The sequence below is a fragment of the Athene cunicularia genome, assembly GCF_003259725.1.
Source record: "Athene cunicularia isolate RWA chromosome 5 unlocalized genomic scaffold, athCun1 chr5_part2, whole genome shotgun sequence".
NCBI classification, from domain to species: Eukaryota; Metazoa; Chordata; class Aves; order Strigiformes; family Strigidae; genus Athene; species Athene cunicularia.
This window is the reverse complement of record NW_020799102.1, coordinates 428,429-443,512: the sequence shown is the minus strand read 5'-3', so window position 1 is coordinate 443,512 and position 15,084 is coordinate 428,429. Positions and strand designations below refer to the sequence as shown.

General features: G+C 47.8%; 3 protein-coding genes across 3 annotated transcripts; 2 read left to right on the top strand and 1 right to left on the bottom strand.

The window, feature by feature from the left end:
• Window positions 1-45: 45 nt before the first annotated feature.
• Window positions 46-2,884, bottom strand: LOC113480939 (T-box transcription factor TBX10-like). The gene is made up of 4 exons (XM_026850142.1): window positions 2,773-2,884; window positions 507-690; window positions 333-434; window positions 46-262 (listed from the first exon to the last, which is right to left on the bottom strand). Exons 1-4 carry the CDS (start codon window positions 2,882-2,884, stop codon window positions 46-48), a joined length of 615 nt encoding a protein of 204 aa, XP_026705943.1.
• A 2,069-nt stretch (window positions 2,885-4,953) lies between these two features.
• LOC113481030 (olfactory receptor 1002-like) lies at window positions 4,954-5,892 on the top strand. The gene has a single exon (XM_026850281.1). It carries the CDS (start codon window positions 4,954-4,956, stop codon window positions 5,890-5,892), a length of 939 nt encoding a protein of 312 aa, XP_026706082.1.
• Window positions 5,893-12,330: 6,438 nt separating this feature from the next.
• LOC113481047 (olfactory receptor 1019-like) lies at window positions 12,331-13,350 on the top strand. Its single transcript, XM_026850312.1, has one exon. The coding sequence runs from the start codon at window positions 12,337-12,339 to the stop codon at window positions 13,348-13,350; it is 1,014 nt and encodes a 337-aa protein (XP_026706113.1). The 5' UTR covers window positions 12,331-12,336.
• The last annotated feature ends 1,734 nt before the right edge of the window (window positions 13,351-15,084 follow it).

Genomic DNA, 15,084 nt, shown 5'->3' with positions numbered 1-15,084 from the left:
GATGATCTGGGGGGGTGGGGAGAGGGGGAGGTGGGCAGGATGCCCCTATACAGGGGGTACATTGTGCCCACCCCAGGGCTGGGTCCTCACATGGCCGTTGTCGTCCAGGAGGTTGTTGGTCAACTTGAGCTTGTCAAAGGAGACGATCTGCCGCATCCACTGGGCCCCCTTGGCTGGGGAGTCGGGGTGAAAGTGGACGCGGCCGGGGGCTGCGGGGTCAGCCCGTCCTGCCGCCAGCCAGGAGGAGCTGTGAAAGGCATATCTGTGGGGCAAGGGGGACTCAGCACCACCAGGATCAGGCCACCCCCCCTCCCCATCATCCTCATCCACACCTGTATCTCTTGTCATCCAGTGGGATGAAGTCCATGAGCAGGACGTAGTCGGCCAATGGGTCCAGCCCCGACAGCTTCACCTGGAAGGTGGGGAACATCCTCCTGCAGGGAAAGGGAGGTGGGAAGGGGGTGCCCCCCACCCTGACAAACCCCCTGCCCTGCTCTGGTACCTACCTGCCTGCTTTGGTGACAATCATCTCGGTGCCCAGGCGGTTGAACTCCTCCCAGAGGCTGCCCATCTCCAGCCGTGCCGCAGCGTGACACACACGCCGGTTCTTGCCGCTAGTCCCCAGCCCCTCGCCTGCCCACCCCAGGCTGGTGCTGCAGGGGGGGCCCTCGCCCGGCCCCCCCAGGAAGGCTGTAAAGGGGGTGAGGGAATGTTGGGGAGGGCCTGATCCTGCACTCCAGACGTGGGAGCAGACCCCACCAACCACCCCATCGCGTCCTCCCTCCGTGAAGATGGACCGGGGGAGTCCTGGCCCCAACTATAATGGGTTTTATCCCCCTCCCTGTTCTCACCCCACTGTCTTGTGCGGCTGGATGACCCACTGCACCCCGAAAACACTGCGGGACCCCACTGCTGGGTATGGGGGAGTGTTACCGCCGGTGGGTTTTACCTGCCATGGGTGCAGTGGGTGGGCAGGAGGTGTCCGTGGCTCCGTCCCTCAGCACGGCGGCATCGGGGACCCCAACGAAGCCCCTTCCCTGTGCAGCACCAGCTCCAGACTGTTTCCCGCGGTTTGTCGGGGGTTTTATGCCCCAGCTCAGGGGGTGGAGACGCAGCTGCCGGAGCACGGCCCCCTTCCCCGACCTGTCTTCATGCCTTGACACGATGATGATGGACAGGAGGCGAGTGGTCACCCTGGGACTACTGGGACCACCGCTGGTCCCCAGCTGGCTCTTGGGGTACCTTGGGCTGGGAGGGACAGCTCTCTTGGGGTCCCCTTGTCCCCTTCACATCACACATCTGAGCGAGGGGAGACAGGGGCTGCTCCAACCCTCTTCCCTGGGCAAAACCCCTCTTGGCACAGGGCAGCTGCCTGTGCATTGGTGGCTCAGCCGACAGCCCGCCATCAGCACCTGGTATTAAAAATCACGCCGAGGTGTTGAGGCATCCGCTATATTCTGACTGCTTGTGCAAAGCCTCTGTGCCCCCCCCCGTGGAGGAGAGGGGAGAAAATTGCTTCCCCCCATCTCAAATGCTGGTCTCGTCTCTGTCCCGGGACCCCCGGGGCTGAGCCCCCTCCACCCTGCGCCTGCCATCGTGATGTTCAATACCGGCCTGACAGTGGGAGATGGATGGGCACAAGCTGGTGCTGCAGGGGCAAGGGATGCCTGTGGGGAGGGACAGACACAGGGCTGGGGGGGGCAGAAAGAAGAGAGGCTACTCCAGAGCCCCCCTGCTCCCCTACAAATGGCAATGGGGCCATGGGCACCATCATATTGCACGTCATGGGTGTGTATTTGGGCGGGAGGAGGGATGTTGGGGCTCTGGGATGGATCTAGAAGGAACAGGGAACATCCTCACAGAGATGCTGATGGCTTTCTGTCCCCAGTGGTACCCCACTGATGGTGGCACTGGGCAAGGGCTGAAATCCCTCCCTGCTTTGCACAGACCAGGCTCTTTTCTCTAACCTGTACTCAGCCTTCACTTATGCTTTGGGGTCAGCGCTTAAATCCTTCCCGCAGCCATCGTAGGGGAGAGGAAACCCTCTGGCCCCTGTACTCTGAGGGGGGCCATGGGGGCTGCGTGGGCAGCGCTGGGTTTTGGGACCGAGGCTGTTGCAAAGCAGGGAGAGACCATCTTCCCCCAAGCCCCCCTGCATCCGTCACATCCCTGCACGTGTCCCACGCCCTGCGGTGCCGGCTTGGCCCCATCCATCTCCCGCTGTCAGCCGGGCCATGGCCGCAGGGCCGGTATCGAGCGAGGAGATGAGAAGGTGCGAGAGGCAGCACTGACAGCAGGGAGGAGGATGGAAGGGGCTCTGCCTCAGGCAGGACCAGACCTCACACCATAGCTCCTGTAGCTGATTTTTCTCCTAGAGAGAAAAGAGCAGGTGAGAATGTAGCCTTGGAAGGGTTTTAAACCCCAAACGCTGCCTGGATTGTGGGGTTTTGCTCACACCGGTGCGCTGTCAGGGAAAGGCAGCCTCTAGCTCCATGTCTAAAACACCAATTGTTGGTGTCTGAGGTGATGTCTAACCGCTTTGAACAGTTTTTCCTTGCCGAGAGCAGAGGAACAGCCAGTATCTGGGTGAACTCTGATGGGAATCTGCATGACATTCACTTTCCTTTGGTATTTGAGATGTTTCAGCCTGCTGCCCCACTCGGTGCTCAGCAAAAGTTGTGGGTCACGGCTTTCTGTGTCTAAGCTAATTCCCATTCTGCAAAATACGTCTGACCTTATCCCACAGTGGTTTCTGCTGCCCTTGGCACTCACCTTTGCTGGCTGTGAAAAGGCTGTAGAAAGAGGTACCCTGCATCTCCCATTGGGCTTGGGAGCCTCCATCAGAACCACCAGAAACAGGGCCATCCCTTGAGCTTTCCTTCATCCTTTCAAAAGGGGCTTTTCCCCTCTTGCTGCCCCTTTCAGTCCTTTACCATGCTCCCCATCTGATCCTTCCCATCACGTTCCTGCCAGTTTTGGGCACCTCTCCCTCACATTCTCAGTTTTCCCTTGTGGCTGATGAGTTTCCAGCATGATGGATGGAAGAAGTTAGAGGTCATCATCAAGAAGGAGGGCAGAAGGAGTGCAGGCTGCCTCAGTCCCCAGCGTGATTATGAAGCAAATCCTATCCTGGAAGCCCTCTCCAGGCAGAGGAAGAACAGGAGGGTGACCATGAGTAGCCAGCATGGATTTATCAAGGGTAAGTCATGCTTGACCAACCTGGGTGCCTTGGGTGATGAGAGGATTGATGGCAGTGTGGGCAAAAAGAAAAGCAGTGGACAGCGTTTACTTCAACTTTAGCAAGTTTACCACCATCTTCTGTTGGCTTCTTTCAGCCAAACTTGTGAGTTACGGTTTGAGTATAAGGAATTTAAGATGGGTAGAAGGTCGTTCATCATCCATGGTGCCTGGGACTGTTGATGGACCCTGTTACCAGCCCTGGATCAGCTCCTGTGGGACTGTGTGGCCCATCGGTGAGGTCGCAGGATAATGTCAAACATGTCACTTGTGGAGCTGTAAATGTCTCTGAAATGCTCAAAAACTGGACAGGAAAGATGGGGTGTTGTTCTGTGGTTTGCTCTGAAGACAGCCCAAAGCCCTGTTGCTCACTCAAGCTGAGGTTATCTCCTCCGGGTACACTTTCTCCAAACTAAGAAGCACAGAGAAAAGATAATGACCTGCTCTGGGCTTTGTCACTCTCCTGGGGCTCAAATGGATTCACAGTCCCCAAATCCCCAAACTGTGTGAAATAGTAAGGGTGTTTGCTGACAGTGGTTTATTTTCAAGCTCCCCTACAGAGCTTCAGGCAGACGCATCTTCACATCCATCTCCAAGAGCATCAGGAGGGAAGCAGAGATAGTCCTGAGATGTAAGTAAGGGTCATCATCTTTCAGCCCAAGCTGGAGCTCCCCGTACCAGACCCACGAGCAAGGACAGTGCGTGCGGAGCCACCATCCCCTGTAGCTTTCTCTTGCAAAAAAAAGAAACAGCTGCTACCTTCATCTCATGCCCTACCTGCAGGGTCCTGGGCTTCAGTTCTTTACGATACTCTGGACTTTCCACCAAAACCAAGGATCTGCATGTCCTGTAGCCTCATCACACAACTGCTGAGAAGGGCAGTCTGGAGATCGCCCTGTGGAGAGCACGCTCAGGAGGCTTCCTCTCCCCACTGACCAGGGAGGGCTCCTGGATGAGGACCAGGAGCTTTCTTGTAAAAAACGTTTAGGCAGCTTACTGTTGCTGACATAAACCAGGTCTAAAAGATTTTTTTTCCCCAAAAATATTTTCAAGGAGAGAATGGTCACCTTTGGGGATTACCCATTTCCTTTTGAAGACTCTAGGAACAGTCTAAAGACCCAGGAGAAGTTTTTATAGCTGACACAGTGTGTCAGGAGGAAGGGGAAACAAATATAAACTTCTGTGTAAGGTTTCGTAGCTAGGAAGAAGTCCCATCAAAGAGAGAGGAAGCGAGTGGTTGGCAAATGCCTATATGCCTATGGGAGGGTGAATAGTCAACTCTGCGCTGTAACAGCACTGTGTTTCTGTGTTTCAGGTGGAGCTGGATGGTCTCAGAGTCCCAGGCTGAATACTAACGAAGGGGATGAAATGCAGCACCAAGGTAAAGCCTACTCGGGTGTGTAACTTCCCTACGGCTTTTCATGAAGGTCGTTGTTGAACATCCAGGAGTGAGCCAGGGGACCACGCACCACACTGTGCCACAGCATTTTGCAGCGTGAGCAAAGCTTTGCTTTTGCAGCAACCCTTTTGTTCTACCCATAGTGTACTGTGACTTCTGGCAAGTTGTTTCTAATTGGTCTGCGCCTAAACTCTTCCTTTAGATCTTGTATGATTGTCTCCAAGCAGGTCCTACTGGGGAGAGGTTTTTCCACCTGCCTGTTGTACAAGAAACCTTTAGCAAGGAGTTCACGCAGAACTCCTTCACACACCCAACTAATGGCAGAGAACAATTGCACCCAAGCAACTGAGTTCAGCTTAACAGGGTTCTCAGAGAACCTGGTGACTCAGGTAACCCTCTTTCTGATGTTTCTGCTCACCTATCTTGCCACCATCCTGGGCAACCTTGGGATGATTGTGTTAATTACGGCCAGCCCTCAGCTCCACTCCCCCATGTATTATTTCCTGGGTAACCTGGCTTTTGTAGACCTCTGTTCTTCCACCGTCATCACCCCCAAGGTGTTGGTTTACTTTGTATCGGAGAAGAAGGGCATTGCTTATGCTGGGTGTGTGGCTCAGGTGTTCATTTTTGATCTTTTTGGGATAACCGAATGCTTCCTGCTGGCTACAATGGCGTATGACCGTTACGTGGCCATTTGCCATCCCCTGGTTTACCCCCTTGTCATGTCCCCAAAATGCTGTTTCCAGTTGGTGACTGGGTCATACCTCATGGGGTTGACAAATGGCATAGGACAGACTATCAGCATGTCCGATTTATCCTTCTGCAGCTCCAGTGTCATCAACCTGTTCTTCTGTGACATTTCCTCTCTGATATCACTCTCAACCTCCAACACCACCCTCAGCCACAATATCCTAAGAACTTTAGCACTTTTTTTTGGTATGTCCAGTGGCCTGGTTATCCTGGTCTCCTACATGGCCATCATCTCCGCCATCCTGAGCATCAGGTCAGCCAATGGCAAGCGCAAAGCCTTCTCCACCTGCACCTCCCACCTCACCACTGTGAGCATCTTCTACGGGACATCACTTTTTATGTACTTAAAGCCCAGCTCAGACAGCTCAAAAGAAGATAAATGGGCTGCACTGTTCTACACTGTGGTGACTCCCATGCTGAACCCCTTGATCTACAGCCTGAGGAATAAGGATGTGAAGGAGGCTTTGAGGAGACTCACAAAAATAAAATTATCTCGAATGTTGTAAATTTATAGCCAGACAGAATGAAGATGTAGATTATAGGCTCAGCTTTTGATTAAATATCTCAGAACATTTTGGGGCTCTTTAGCACTTTGATTTAGAAGCTTCACTGGCTGATTCAATATCCTCATCTGGTTCAGGATATTAATAATTTCAGTTCTCCTTGATAATTATATTTAGTAGTTAATTTAACCAAATGAAGACATAGGTAGAGAACTACAAGCATGCACTTCTCATTTTAAATTTTCCCCTTTACCAGTTATTCAACCCAGGCCAAATTAAACCAGAAGAATATTGCAAAAATGTCTACAATTTGCTGGACTCAATTACGAGCTGTGTCATGTTGCTCTCCCTTTTGCTTAGCAAATCAGAATAAGCAGGGGGTGAATTCTACTATCCCACTAAATGAAATTCCATTTCAAGACATTAAGGGCCATAATAATTGGCTTCGGGATGCCAACACCATTACCAGGAAAAACAGAGATGACTGCCAATAGCTGGTAAGCTATGAAGGAAATATTTTTTTCTTTTTCATACTCAGACCTCATTAAATGATTAACAGCATCATACACCTGATTTAATTTTAGACAGCTAAAAGTTTAAGTTAAATATGGTATTTATTTATGGTATAAATAAATATATGGTATTTTTATGTATATGTAATAAATATATATATGGTATAAATATGGTGTAGCCCATGCAGCCTGGACCAATGCCATTGCCTGCCCTGATGTCCCTCCTGCCACCTTCTCTCAGAGAGATCTGCCGGGTGGCGCACAAGTGTTGCATACATGAGAAAAGCAGAAATACTCCCATTTGTGTATTACCTCAGTTCCGTACAGACCACAGCCTCTTTCAGGACCGTGGGGAAGTCTGGAGAGGCGGCTTAGCCTTAGCACTAGCCTAGAGACAGGTAATCCCTTGGGTTGGAGGGAGAAGCTGCACAGCTGGATTAAATCAAGTCAGGATCAAAGCAGTTTGCTGATTTATTAATGACACACAACTAACGGGCACCAAGGGTCAATCAGCTGAATTGTTCTTTGTTCCCAAAGCTTTCTGATGATTCTCTGGTTATTATTTAATCCAGCCAACGGTCGGCTGCCTGGCTAGTGCTGTCAGCCTGGGGCAAATGTCCTCACAGGCTGTTTGCGCTCCGTTCCTCTCTTATCAGTTGTGCTGCTGTTGGGGTCGACCTGCCCAGGAGGGGCTGTGCTCTCCCCCCCCCCCCCCCTTGGGACAGCCACACACACCAGCCAGGGCCAGCTCACACCCCGTTGTCCTGCTGAGCCTTGGGAACCACCCAGAACCGAGGTTTCACACGCTCCCTGGCCCTCATTTCAGTGTTTGACTACCCTTATGGTGTTGGTTTTTTTTTTTTCCCTCCCTTTGTTTCTAACTGGAACTTCCCATGTTGCAAATTCATGATAGAAAGTCTCAGATCTACCTTCATCTGCAATATGAAGCACACAGGGCACTTGCTGGTGGCATCAGGTCACAAAGAATTAATTTCTCCATGCATCCTTTCTTCGTCCTTGAAACGAGTTACAAAACTGCACTTAGCCGTAGTTATTTCATGTGACATGCTGACTACCCGTTTCATGACAACGAGAACCTGGACACAGCCGTAGTGAGCAAGGTTCCCCTCTCTTCATCATCTCACATGTCTCCAGATGTGTTCATCAGGACCTACTGTGAACAACTCCTGCTGTTCTCCCAAACTCCTGCACCTCTGCAACTGTCACCCTCAGGATGCTGTTTAATTTAGGGAAGAGTGCCACCTTTTTCTTTAAATATTTAAAAGACTCAAGATTATTTTTGATGTTTTATTTGCTGTCCCAGAGCATCTCTTCTTGCTACAGTGACCTACAGCTGTTATTTGGCAATATGTTAGATACAACAATATTCCATAACTTCGTGTCCAGCTGGTCTTGCCTTCACCATCACCCAGTGTTTAAACAGGAACATGAGCTCTTAGTGGCTTTAAAGCACAAGTCCGTGGCTACAACACTATTGCTCTGCTCGTTGTGGCTTCCTGCTGGAGCTGCTGCTCTCAAAACCAAAAGCTTTTTGCTCATTGTGCAAGCGATGCTTGCTGGTTTTAGGAAACCAGCGGTTGGCTGTGTCTAACGGCCTCGCTGCCTTCCGTGGGGTCAGACCATGAAGGGTGGGAAATACCCTGCGTGGCTCCAGGAGGAGAGTTACAGAGGGGAGAGGAAGCATCCAACATTGCAATTCCCTTTCCTGGTGGGTCATGATGAACAGGCAGTGGCACGGCTGGCACCTTGCATCTCATTTTGTGTTCACCCTGATAGTCACTGATTGCTTTGGAGCTCCACTCCTCTGAAAGGGCAGGAGCTGATACAGCTACATCCTCAGAAAGGTGTTCAAGCTCATCTTTGTGTCATGTTAATTGCTCCAGGACTCTACATACAAATGAGTTTCCATCTGGAATTCATTTTACTTAAGAAATCAGAAATAAAGCGCTCGAAACTGTTTTAACACCATAGTTATAGTGTGTTTGGGGTCTTGTGTCTGAAGCTGTCCTCTGGCTCCCCTGCAGAAAGCACACGCTGCACCTCAGAGTTTAACTGGAGCCAGCTAGGCTTTGCTTTCAGGCAGAGCTGCCCTAATTCTAGTTAAATCTGTTTTAAAGAGAGAGCTGAGCAAACGCTGCAATCGCAGGGGGAGCAGCCACCTCCCCTTGTTTAGGTACTTAGTGATTAGAGTTGGGAATCACCTCAAATATCTTTAGGGGGAGGACTTATCTCCTTAACATTAAATAAACACCACATCACCTCTACGCATTGACTGGGTACGTGGGCTCTATGTCCAAAAAAGATTTGGTCAAGTCCATTAGTGGGGTCTGGTGTGGCTGGCTGCGAGACAGACACCTACATTTTGTCAGCTGAAGAGATCAATAAACTGTGCTGATTGTATCAGCCACATTGCGTTAGCTATAACGAGGCCTTAGCTCACAAATAGGTAACGACAGACGCTTGGATTTGGGTATTAATACGAGCTGAATATAAAGGAGGGTGAAATGAATCCCCTTCTGGAGGTCTCCTCTAGCTGGTGGGTGAAAAAGGCATGGAAGCAGGTTTTTTTTTTTTTTCCCTTTTTGATTAAAAAGGAGTTGAAGGCTTTGGTTTGCAGATATGTAAATCCTGCACTGGGGCTAACTCCTCTCCACTGTGTGTCATCTGGATATGTGAGAAGAACTAGGAATGTGGAGCACAACCCTTTTCTCTCCAGGCTAGCTGGAAACCAAACTATCTTCAGTTCTCCTTAGTACAGTGATGAAAGGGAGGGTCATGGTTTGGCCTTACTCTCTTTAAAGTTGTTGGCCGAGACATCTCTCATTTTCAAAAGACGTTTATAACGACTCAGTTTAGACACAGTTACTGCCCTGGAGCAAAAAAGCCCTCCTGAGGTCCTGGTGGAAAAAGCAAGGAGACTCTATCCAAGCACCCATAAGTTCCTCTCTGTGTCTGTCTTTATTCATGTCTCTGGAAGACATTTTGAACCCAGGAAAGAGAAATTTGCATTTTCCACATTTCTTGAGAAAGAAGGAAAGTGGAAGGCTTGGTTGAGCAAGGACAGAGAGACACATGGGGCAGGACTAAGCTGACTTTAGACACCTGCAGTGTCAGCATGTGCATCTAAGGCAGACACCCCAGGGAAGGGATGTTTCTGTGTGCCATAAAATCTGGATATTTGAGATGGGATGGATGGTGTTTTACTATACAGACTATCAGTGGCATTGAGAATGGCTGGTTTGGATGTTGTCAGGTGTAATGTGTGTGTCTGAGATGTCTACATGCAGTGACATAAATACCACCCAAGATGAAGAAGGAAATTAATGAGGATGAGGAGATGGCCACCCAGTGTGTGAGGCATTAGCAATGGGAAACAGCAGTTTCTTTCTTCCCCCTGCCCAAGGTGGGTGTAGATGTCTGCAGCTGGATCTCCTGAACCTGTTTAAAGGTGATAAAGCAATTTAGCATAAACCTGTCTGCAGCCAGCTGCTCTTTTCTACAAGGAACATGTCACACTACCAGTTTCCTTTCCTGCTTTTACAAGGACCAAATGTCTGTCCTGGGGAGATTTGAATTGTGAAGCACATGATGCAAAATGGTTTTCAAAGGCAGCTTTTTTGTCCAAAATGGGCAGATAGGTATCACACAAATTTCAAAAAGGGGAAAATTCTGAGTCCTGCCCATTGGGAAGCACCAGGAGAGGCTGGAGAGCGGCTTGGCAGAGAAGGATGTGGAGGTTGTGGTGGCCACCAAGTTGATAATGAGCCATCAATACGTCCTTGCAGCGATGATGCCCACCGACGCCCTGGGAAGAGTGTTGACAGTGAGTCAAGGGGCTTTCTGTAATGAACCTCTGACCTGTTCTCAAGGAATGGGGAAGTAAGAGCTGCTTTGAGAAGGGTGATGGGAGAAGAGGAATTGTCATTAAGAAATGGTCATCTTGCTGGTGCTAGAAAACAGATAGCAAGGGTGATAGGAAGAGGGAAGTGAGAAGGGAATAAATAGTAACAGGCACTTCTCAGACAGGCAATTTTAAGGTCATCTCTAGTGGATAACATGAAAAGCAGTCTTTTTTTTTTTTTTTTTTTTTAAAAAAAACCAACCCAAACCTATGAATAAGAACAGAGGAAGAAAAACATACAAGGTAAAATTACAGTGGGACTGAACACTAAAGTGTGTGACCAGCAGATGGGTAGCAGAACAAGAGGAGGAAAAAAAGGAAAAAGTACTAATTGGAATTCATCCACCTAATTGCAAATGTCTAGAAGACAGCTGCCCAAGTCTGAGTTCACTGTCCCGACATATATATGGGTGATGCATCCTACCCTTGGAGACAGGCTTTCCGAGCTGCATCCCTGCAAATGCTGCTTATAGGACATGCTCTGAGACTCCATCTCCTGGGAAGCAGTGTGGTGTAAGAACATGTACAAGTTGGAAAATGACAAGTTATCTTGGGGGAGAGGGGGAAAGACAGCATAATGTCAAATGATATCTGCATTTTGATCCAATTTTTTCTTTAATATTTTCACATCTGCTCTATGGAAATATATAGTACAAAAGAAAACAAATCTAACTAATCACTGCAAATATAAAGCAATATTTTCCTTAAATTAATACATTAGTGTTAACAGTTTTTTTTTTCCTCCCATATTCCTGAAGAATAAAAAAAACCCTTTCAAATTCAAGGCTTCAGCAAAAATGCACTGCCTTGTGTTTCACTCCTCATTACAATGTTGGGTACACAAGTTGAATTGCTCAGGCTCTGCAGGCATCATTTCTGATGTGCCCTGGGTATCCTGTCCCTCAAACCTCAGAGAGAAAGATCTCGGTGTTTATCCCAGGCTCTCTGGGGAAGGCTTGCTCTGTTTTCAGGTGCCTCAGAGACCCTTTGGTAATTTGTCCTGTGGGCATGGGGTAAAACTTAAATCTTCCAGCCACGTTAGAGGATGTAATAGGGAAACCTTCCTGGTTTCTGAAGGGCGGATGGAGCGTGTGTGTTAACTTCAGCTCAAGGACCAGTGAGTATCTCTCTGAGAATGACTTGTGATGCCACTGACCAGAGAGAGGGTGAGACGATTTTGAGACGATTTTTTGCTGGATGGGGAAGGGCTTCCTTAACTGGTATGTCCACTCCTTGCAGGAACCTCTGCATGAAGCAATATCGATGTTATTCAGGTCCTTCCTGAAGGAAAAAATGCATACTCCTGTCCGTCTGAATCTTAATTCCTAACTCAAATTTTGGATAAAAATTCCTGACATTGGCAGATCCAAGAGACGCAAGGAAGATGACATGCAAGTATAATTCAGATTAGAAGGAGGTGGTTGTCCCTTGAGGCTACACGTACATGATATTGCAATCAGGCATGCTGGTCTCGTTTTAATTGACCCAAACATATCACTACAGAGTCAGAAAATCACTCCAGTGTGGTTTGTTATCTATTTAATGCAACACTAATTAATATAGCAAATGAAGGCAGGATATTATTGTATTTACTTGTCCCTAAATAAGAACATCCTTCCCAACAAAGGGAAAGAAATCCTCCCAAACTTGCCTACAAGTTGGAAAGAATTTGGATGTTCATGAGAGGATATAATTTTCAAGATCTTTTGCAAGACCAAATCTTTCCATAATGGGCCAGCCAGAGCTTTAAGATTTAAGCTTTAAGACTTTTTTTCCATATATGAACTATTGGCTATTATTTTGTCAGTATATTATTTTTTCAACATATTTTGAATCTTCAACCTGCCTATTGAGGATAAGTATAATATTTTTTCTCCAAATGGGTGGGTGCATTCATCCAGGAAACATCAAATCCTGCATTAGCCTCAGGGACTTCATATTCCTGTGAGCTGGAAGAAATTATTTAACCTCTTCCTCGTGTTTCTTTGTCTCCTCTGTGCTGTCACCAGGAGAATGGCCGGGGGAAACCACTCAAGTGTGACCGAGTTTGTTCTCTTGGGCTTCACTAATCTGCAGGAGCTACTCTTTGTGGTGTTTTTACTCATCTACATCACGACGCTGGTGGGGAACATGGGGATGATTGTCCTCATCAAGACCAACTCTCAGTTTCATGTGCCCATGTACTTTTTTCTCAGCCACCTCTCTTTCCTAGACATCTGCTGTTCTTCATCCATCACTCCAAAGCTCCTGTTGGGCTTCCTTGCAGAGAGAAATATTATTTCTTTCAATGGCTGCATCACACAGTTTTTCTTCTTTGCAGTATTTGGCACCACAGAAGCCATCCTTCTGGCTGTCATGGCATATGACCGCTACATGGCCATCTGTGAGCCTCTGCACTACTTGGCTGCGATGTCCCATAGAGTCGGTGTCCAGCTGGTGGTGGGCTCCTATGCTGCTGGGAGCCTGAATGCTCTCGTGCACACCAGTACTCTCCTGCAACTCTCTTTCTGTGGCTCAAACCTTGTCAATCACTTCTACTGTGATATCCCACCGCTCCTGCTGCTCTCATGCTCTGACACTTGGCTCAACAAGGTGGTGATGGCCTCATGCATTGGCTTCATCATAACAACCTCAGTCTTGGCCATTGGCATCTCCTACACCTGCATCCTGTTCACCACCTGGAGCATCCGCTCTGCGGAGGGCAGGCACAAAGCCTTCTCCACCTGCGCCTCCCACCTCATGGCTGTTGCCCTCTTTTATGGCTCTGCGGCTTTCTTGTATTTCCATTCCTTTTCCAGACATGCAGAAGACCAAGGGAAAACAGCCTCTGTCTTCTACACTGTGGTGACCCCCATGCTCAACCCTTTCATCTACAGCCTGAGGAACAAGGAGGTGAGGAGCACCCTTAGGAGAGCTACGAACAAGCTCCTCTCCTCCATATATTCCCACAGATCCCATTCTAACCAAACCAAAGCAGATATCACTTGCCACAATGGAGTCAGCAGAGGAAATAAGACTAACACCTGATGGAAGAAGGGCACTGTACATTTCTGCATATCTGGTACATGCTCTACCTTGTGCTGAACACTGCAGAGTTTGAATTAGGAATTAATTCCACGTTGAGGTCCCTTGTAAAATAAATTACCTGTAGTTACACCGTCTGAAAGAAGGAAAGAGTGCAGGAAAGACAGACAATCCTAAAAACACTTACATTGTCAGTGAAACTTTTTGAGTAAATGAACTTGTAATCAGCTCTAGGACATGCACAGTTGATACTTTTTACCAAAGAGGATTTACTCAATGTTAAAAAAATATTAAATTCTAAGAGTTGGCTCGGAGCAGAAGGGGACAAGCTACATAAAGACTACATATTGGAGAGGGACAATGTCTTTCATAAATGTTGTCAAATATTCTAAGGAGTTGCTAAGGTTTTGCTTTAGTACAATAAAGCTGATTTTATCTGATATGGTTTTTATGTATTTTATCTGATATGTCCAAGAACAGTCTTTATGGGAGGATAGCACATTCCCATGCTATATATATATGTTGCACACAGGCCACCTGCACTGGGCATCTTGCTTTCCTGGATGGGTCTTCCCCCATGGAGAGCTACCAGCCTGGAGACACCATACTGACACGTTCCTTTGCCTAGGAGCAAGGTGGAGTTTTATCCTGTGACAGTCACTCAACTTGGTCCAGAACAGTCTTTCAAGACACTGTCTGAGCAATCCTGGCTTTTCCCAGGGTGTCATCTGGTGCTGAAAACACAGAAAGCCTCCACACTTCTGGCCATATGTTGTAGTCAGAAGCACCCAACTTGTCTGATGGCTCTGAGACTCAGCGTTGTCCAAAACTCTCCCACCATCTCCTCTCCTCCTTCTGTGTCTCTATCCAGGCAAAGTTTATTTTCCAATGCAGCTGCAGCTTATTCATAATTTCTTCTTCCAGGTTTCAGGGGTTGAGTCATCTTGGTCCAGGAGTCGTCCTATCTAAGCGCAGGCTTTCACATCTGAATTACTCACCATAGGTTCCCCTTATGGAGAGAATGATGCATTTGGGGGCTTTGATTCATCTCATCTATATTAAACATCGGGGTGAGATGAATTTCTCTGGAAAAATTGCATGGTTTTCTCTGCTTGCTGCTTGGCAGCGGAGGGTGATGGTTGACACAGCTACACAGCAAAAGTGGATTTTAGTCAGAGCAGTCACACTTGGGGCATAGTCTGAAGAGTCAGTTTAAGCCTAAGGGGAAAGCTTCAGCTCACCATGATGGTGTTCTGGAGTCCTTCAAAAATGAGATGAAACTAGCTTTTAATCAGTAATGCAGCTCAGCATCACAAAACACTTTCTGGAAAGAACAGAAAAGCAAAACGGATGAAGATAGTGTCAGAGCTATGCTTTTGCTTTGATATAAAGGTCACTAATGCCAGATACTAACTTCCCGAAGGAAGTCTTACATTTTTTCATGGATGGATAGGAAATAATTCCCTAGAAGATCTAATTACAGATACAAGTACCATTTTGTTCTTTTAAGAGAAAAAAAAATAGAAACTTTTCTCCATGAACCTGGCTGTGACTCTCTCAGATGCCTGGATCTAACTCTGTGGGTCTTTAAACAACAGGATGTCCCAGATAACATTAAAACAAATTGCAGCAGAAGGGTTCCTGAATAGTTTTTCTTTTCTCATCAATAGAATTTGCAACGCTTCTCCACATCCTGAGCTATTTCCTAATCCTTGAATCTCTATTTCTTTTGCCAGT

Bases quoted from the DNA above. Each gene is read 5' to 3' on its own strand.
- LOC113480939 (XM_026850142.1), bottom strand. From the start codon at position 2,884: ATGAAGGAAAGCTCAAGGGATGGCCCTGTTTCTGGTGGTTCTGATGGA. The intron at 691-2,772 runs GTGAGTGCCAAG...CCCCCTTTACAG, and splicing joins CCTTTTCACAGCCAGCAAAG to CCTTCCTGGGGGGGCCGGGC. The intron at 435-506 runs GTAGGTACCAGA...CTTTCCCTGCAG, and splicing joins ATTGTCACCAAAGCAGGCAG to GAGGATGTTCCCCACCTTCC.
- LOC113481030 (XM_026850281.1), top strand. From the start codon at position 4,954: ATGGCAGAGAACAATTGCACCCAAGCAACTGAGTTCAGCTTAACAGGG.
- LOC113481047 (XM_026850312.1), top strand. From the start codon at position 12,337: ATGGCCGGGGGAAACCACTCAAGTGTGACCGAGTTTGTTCTCTTGGGC.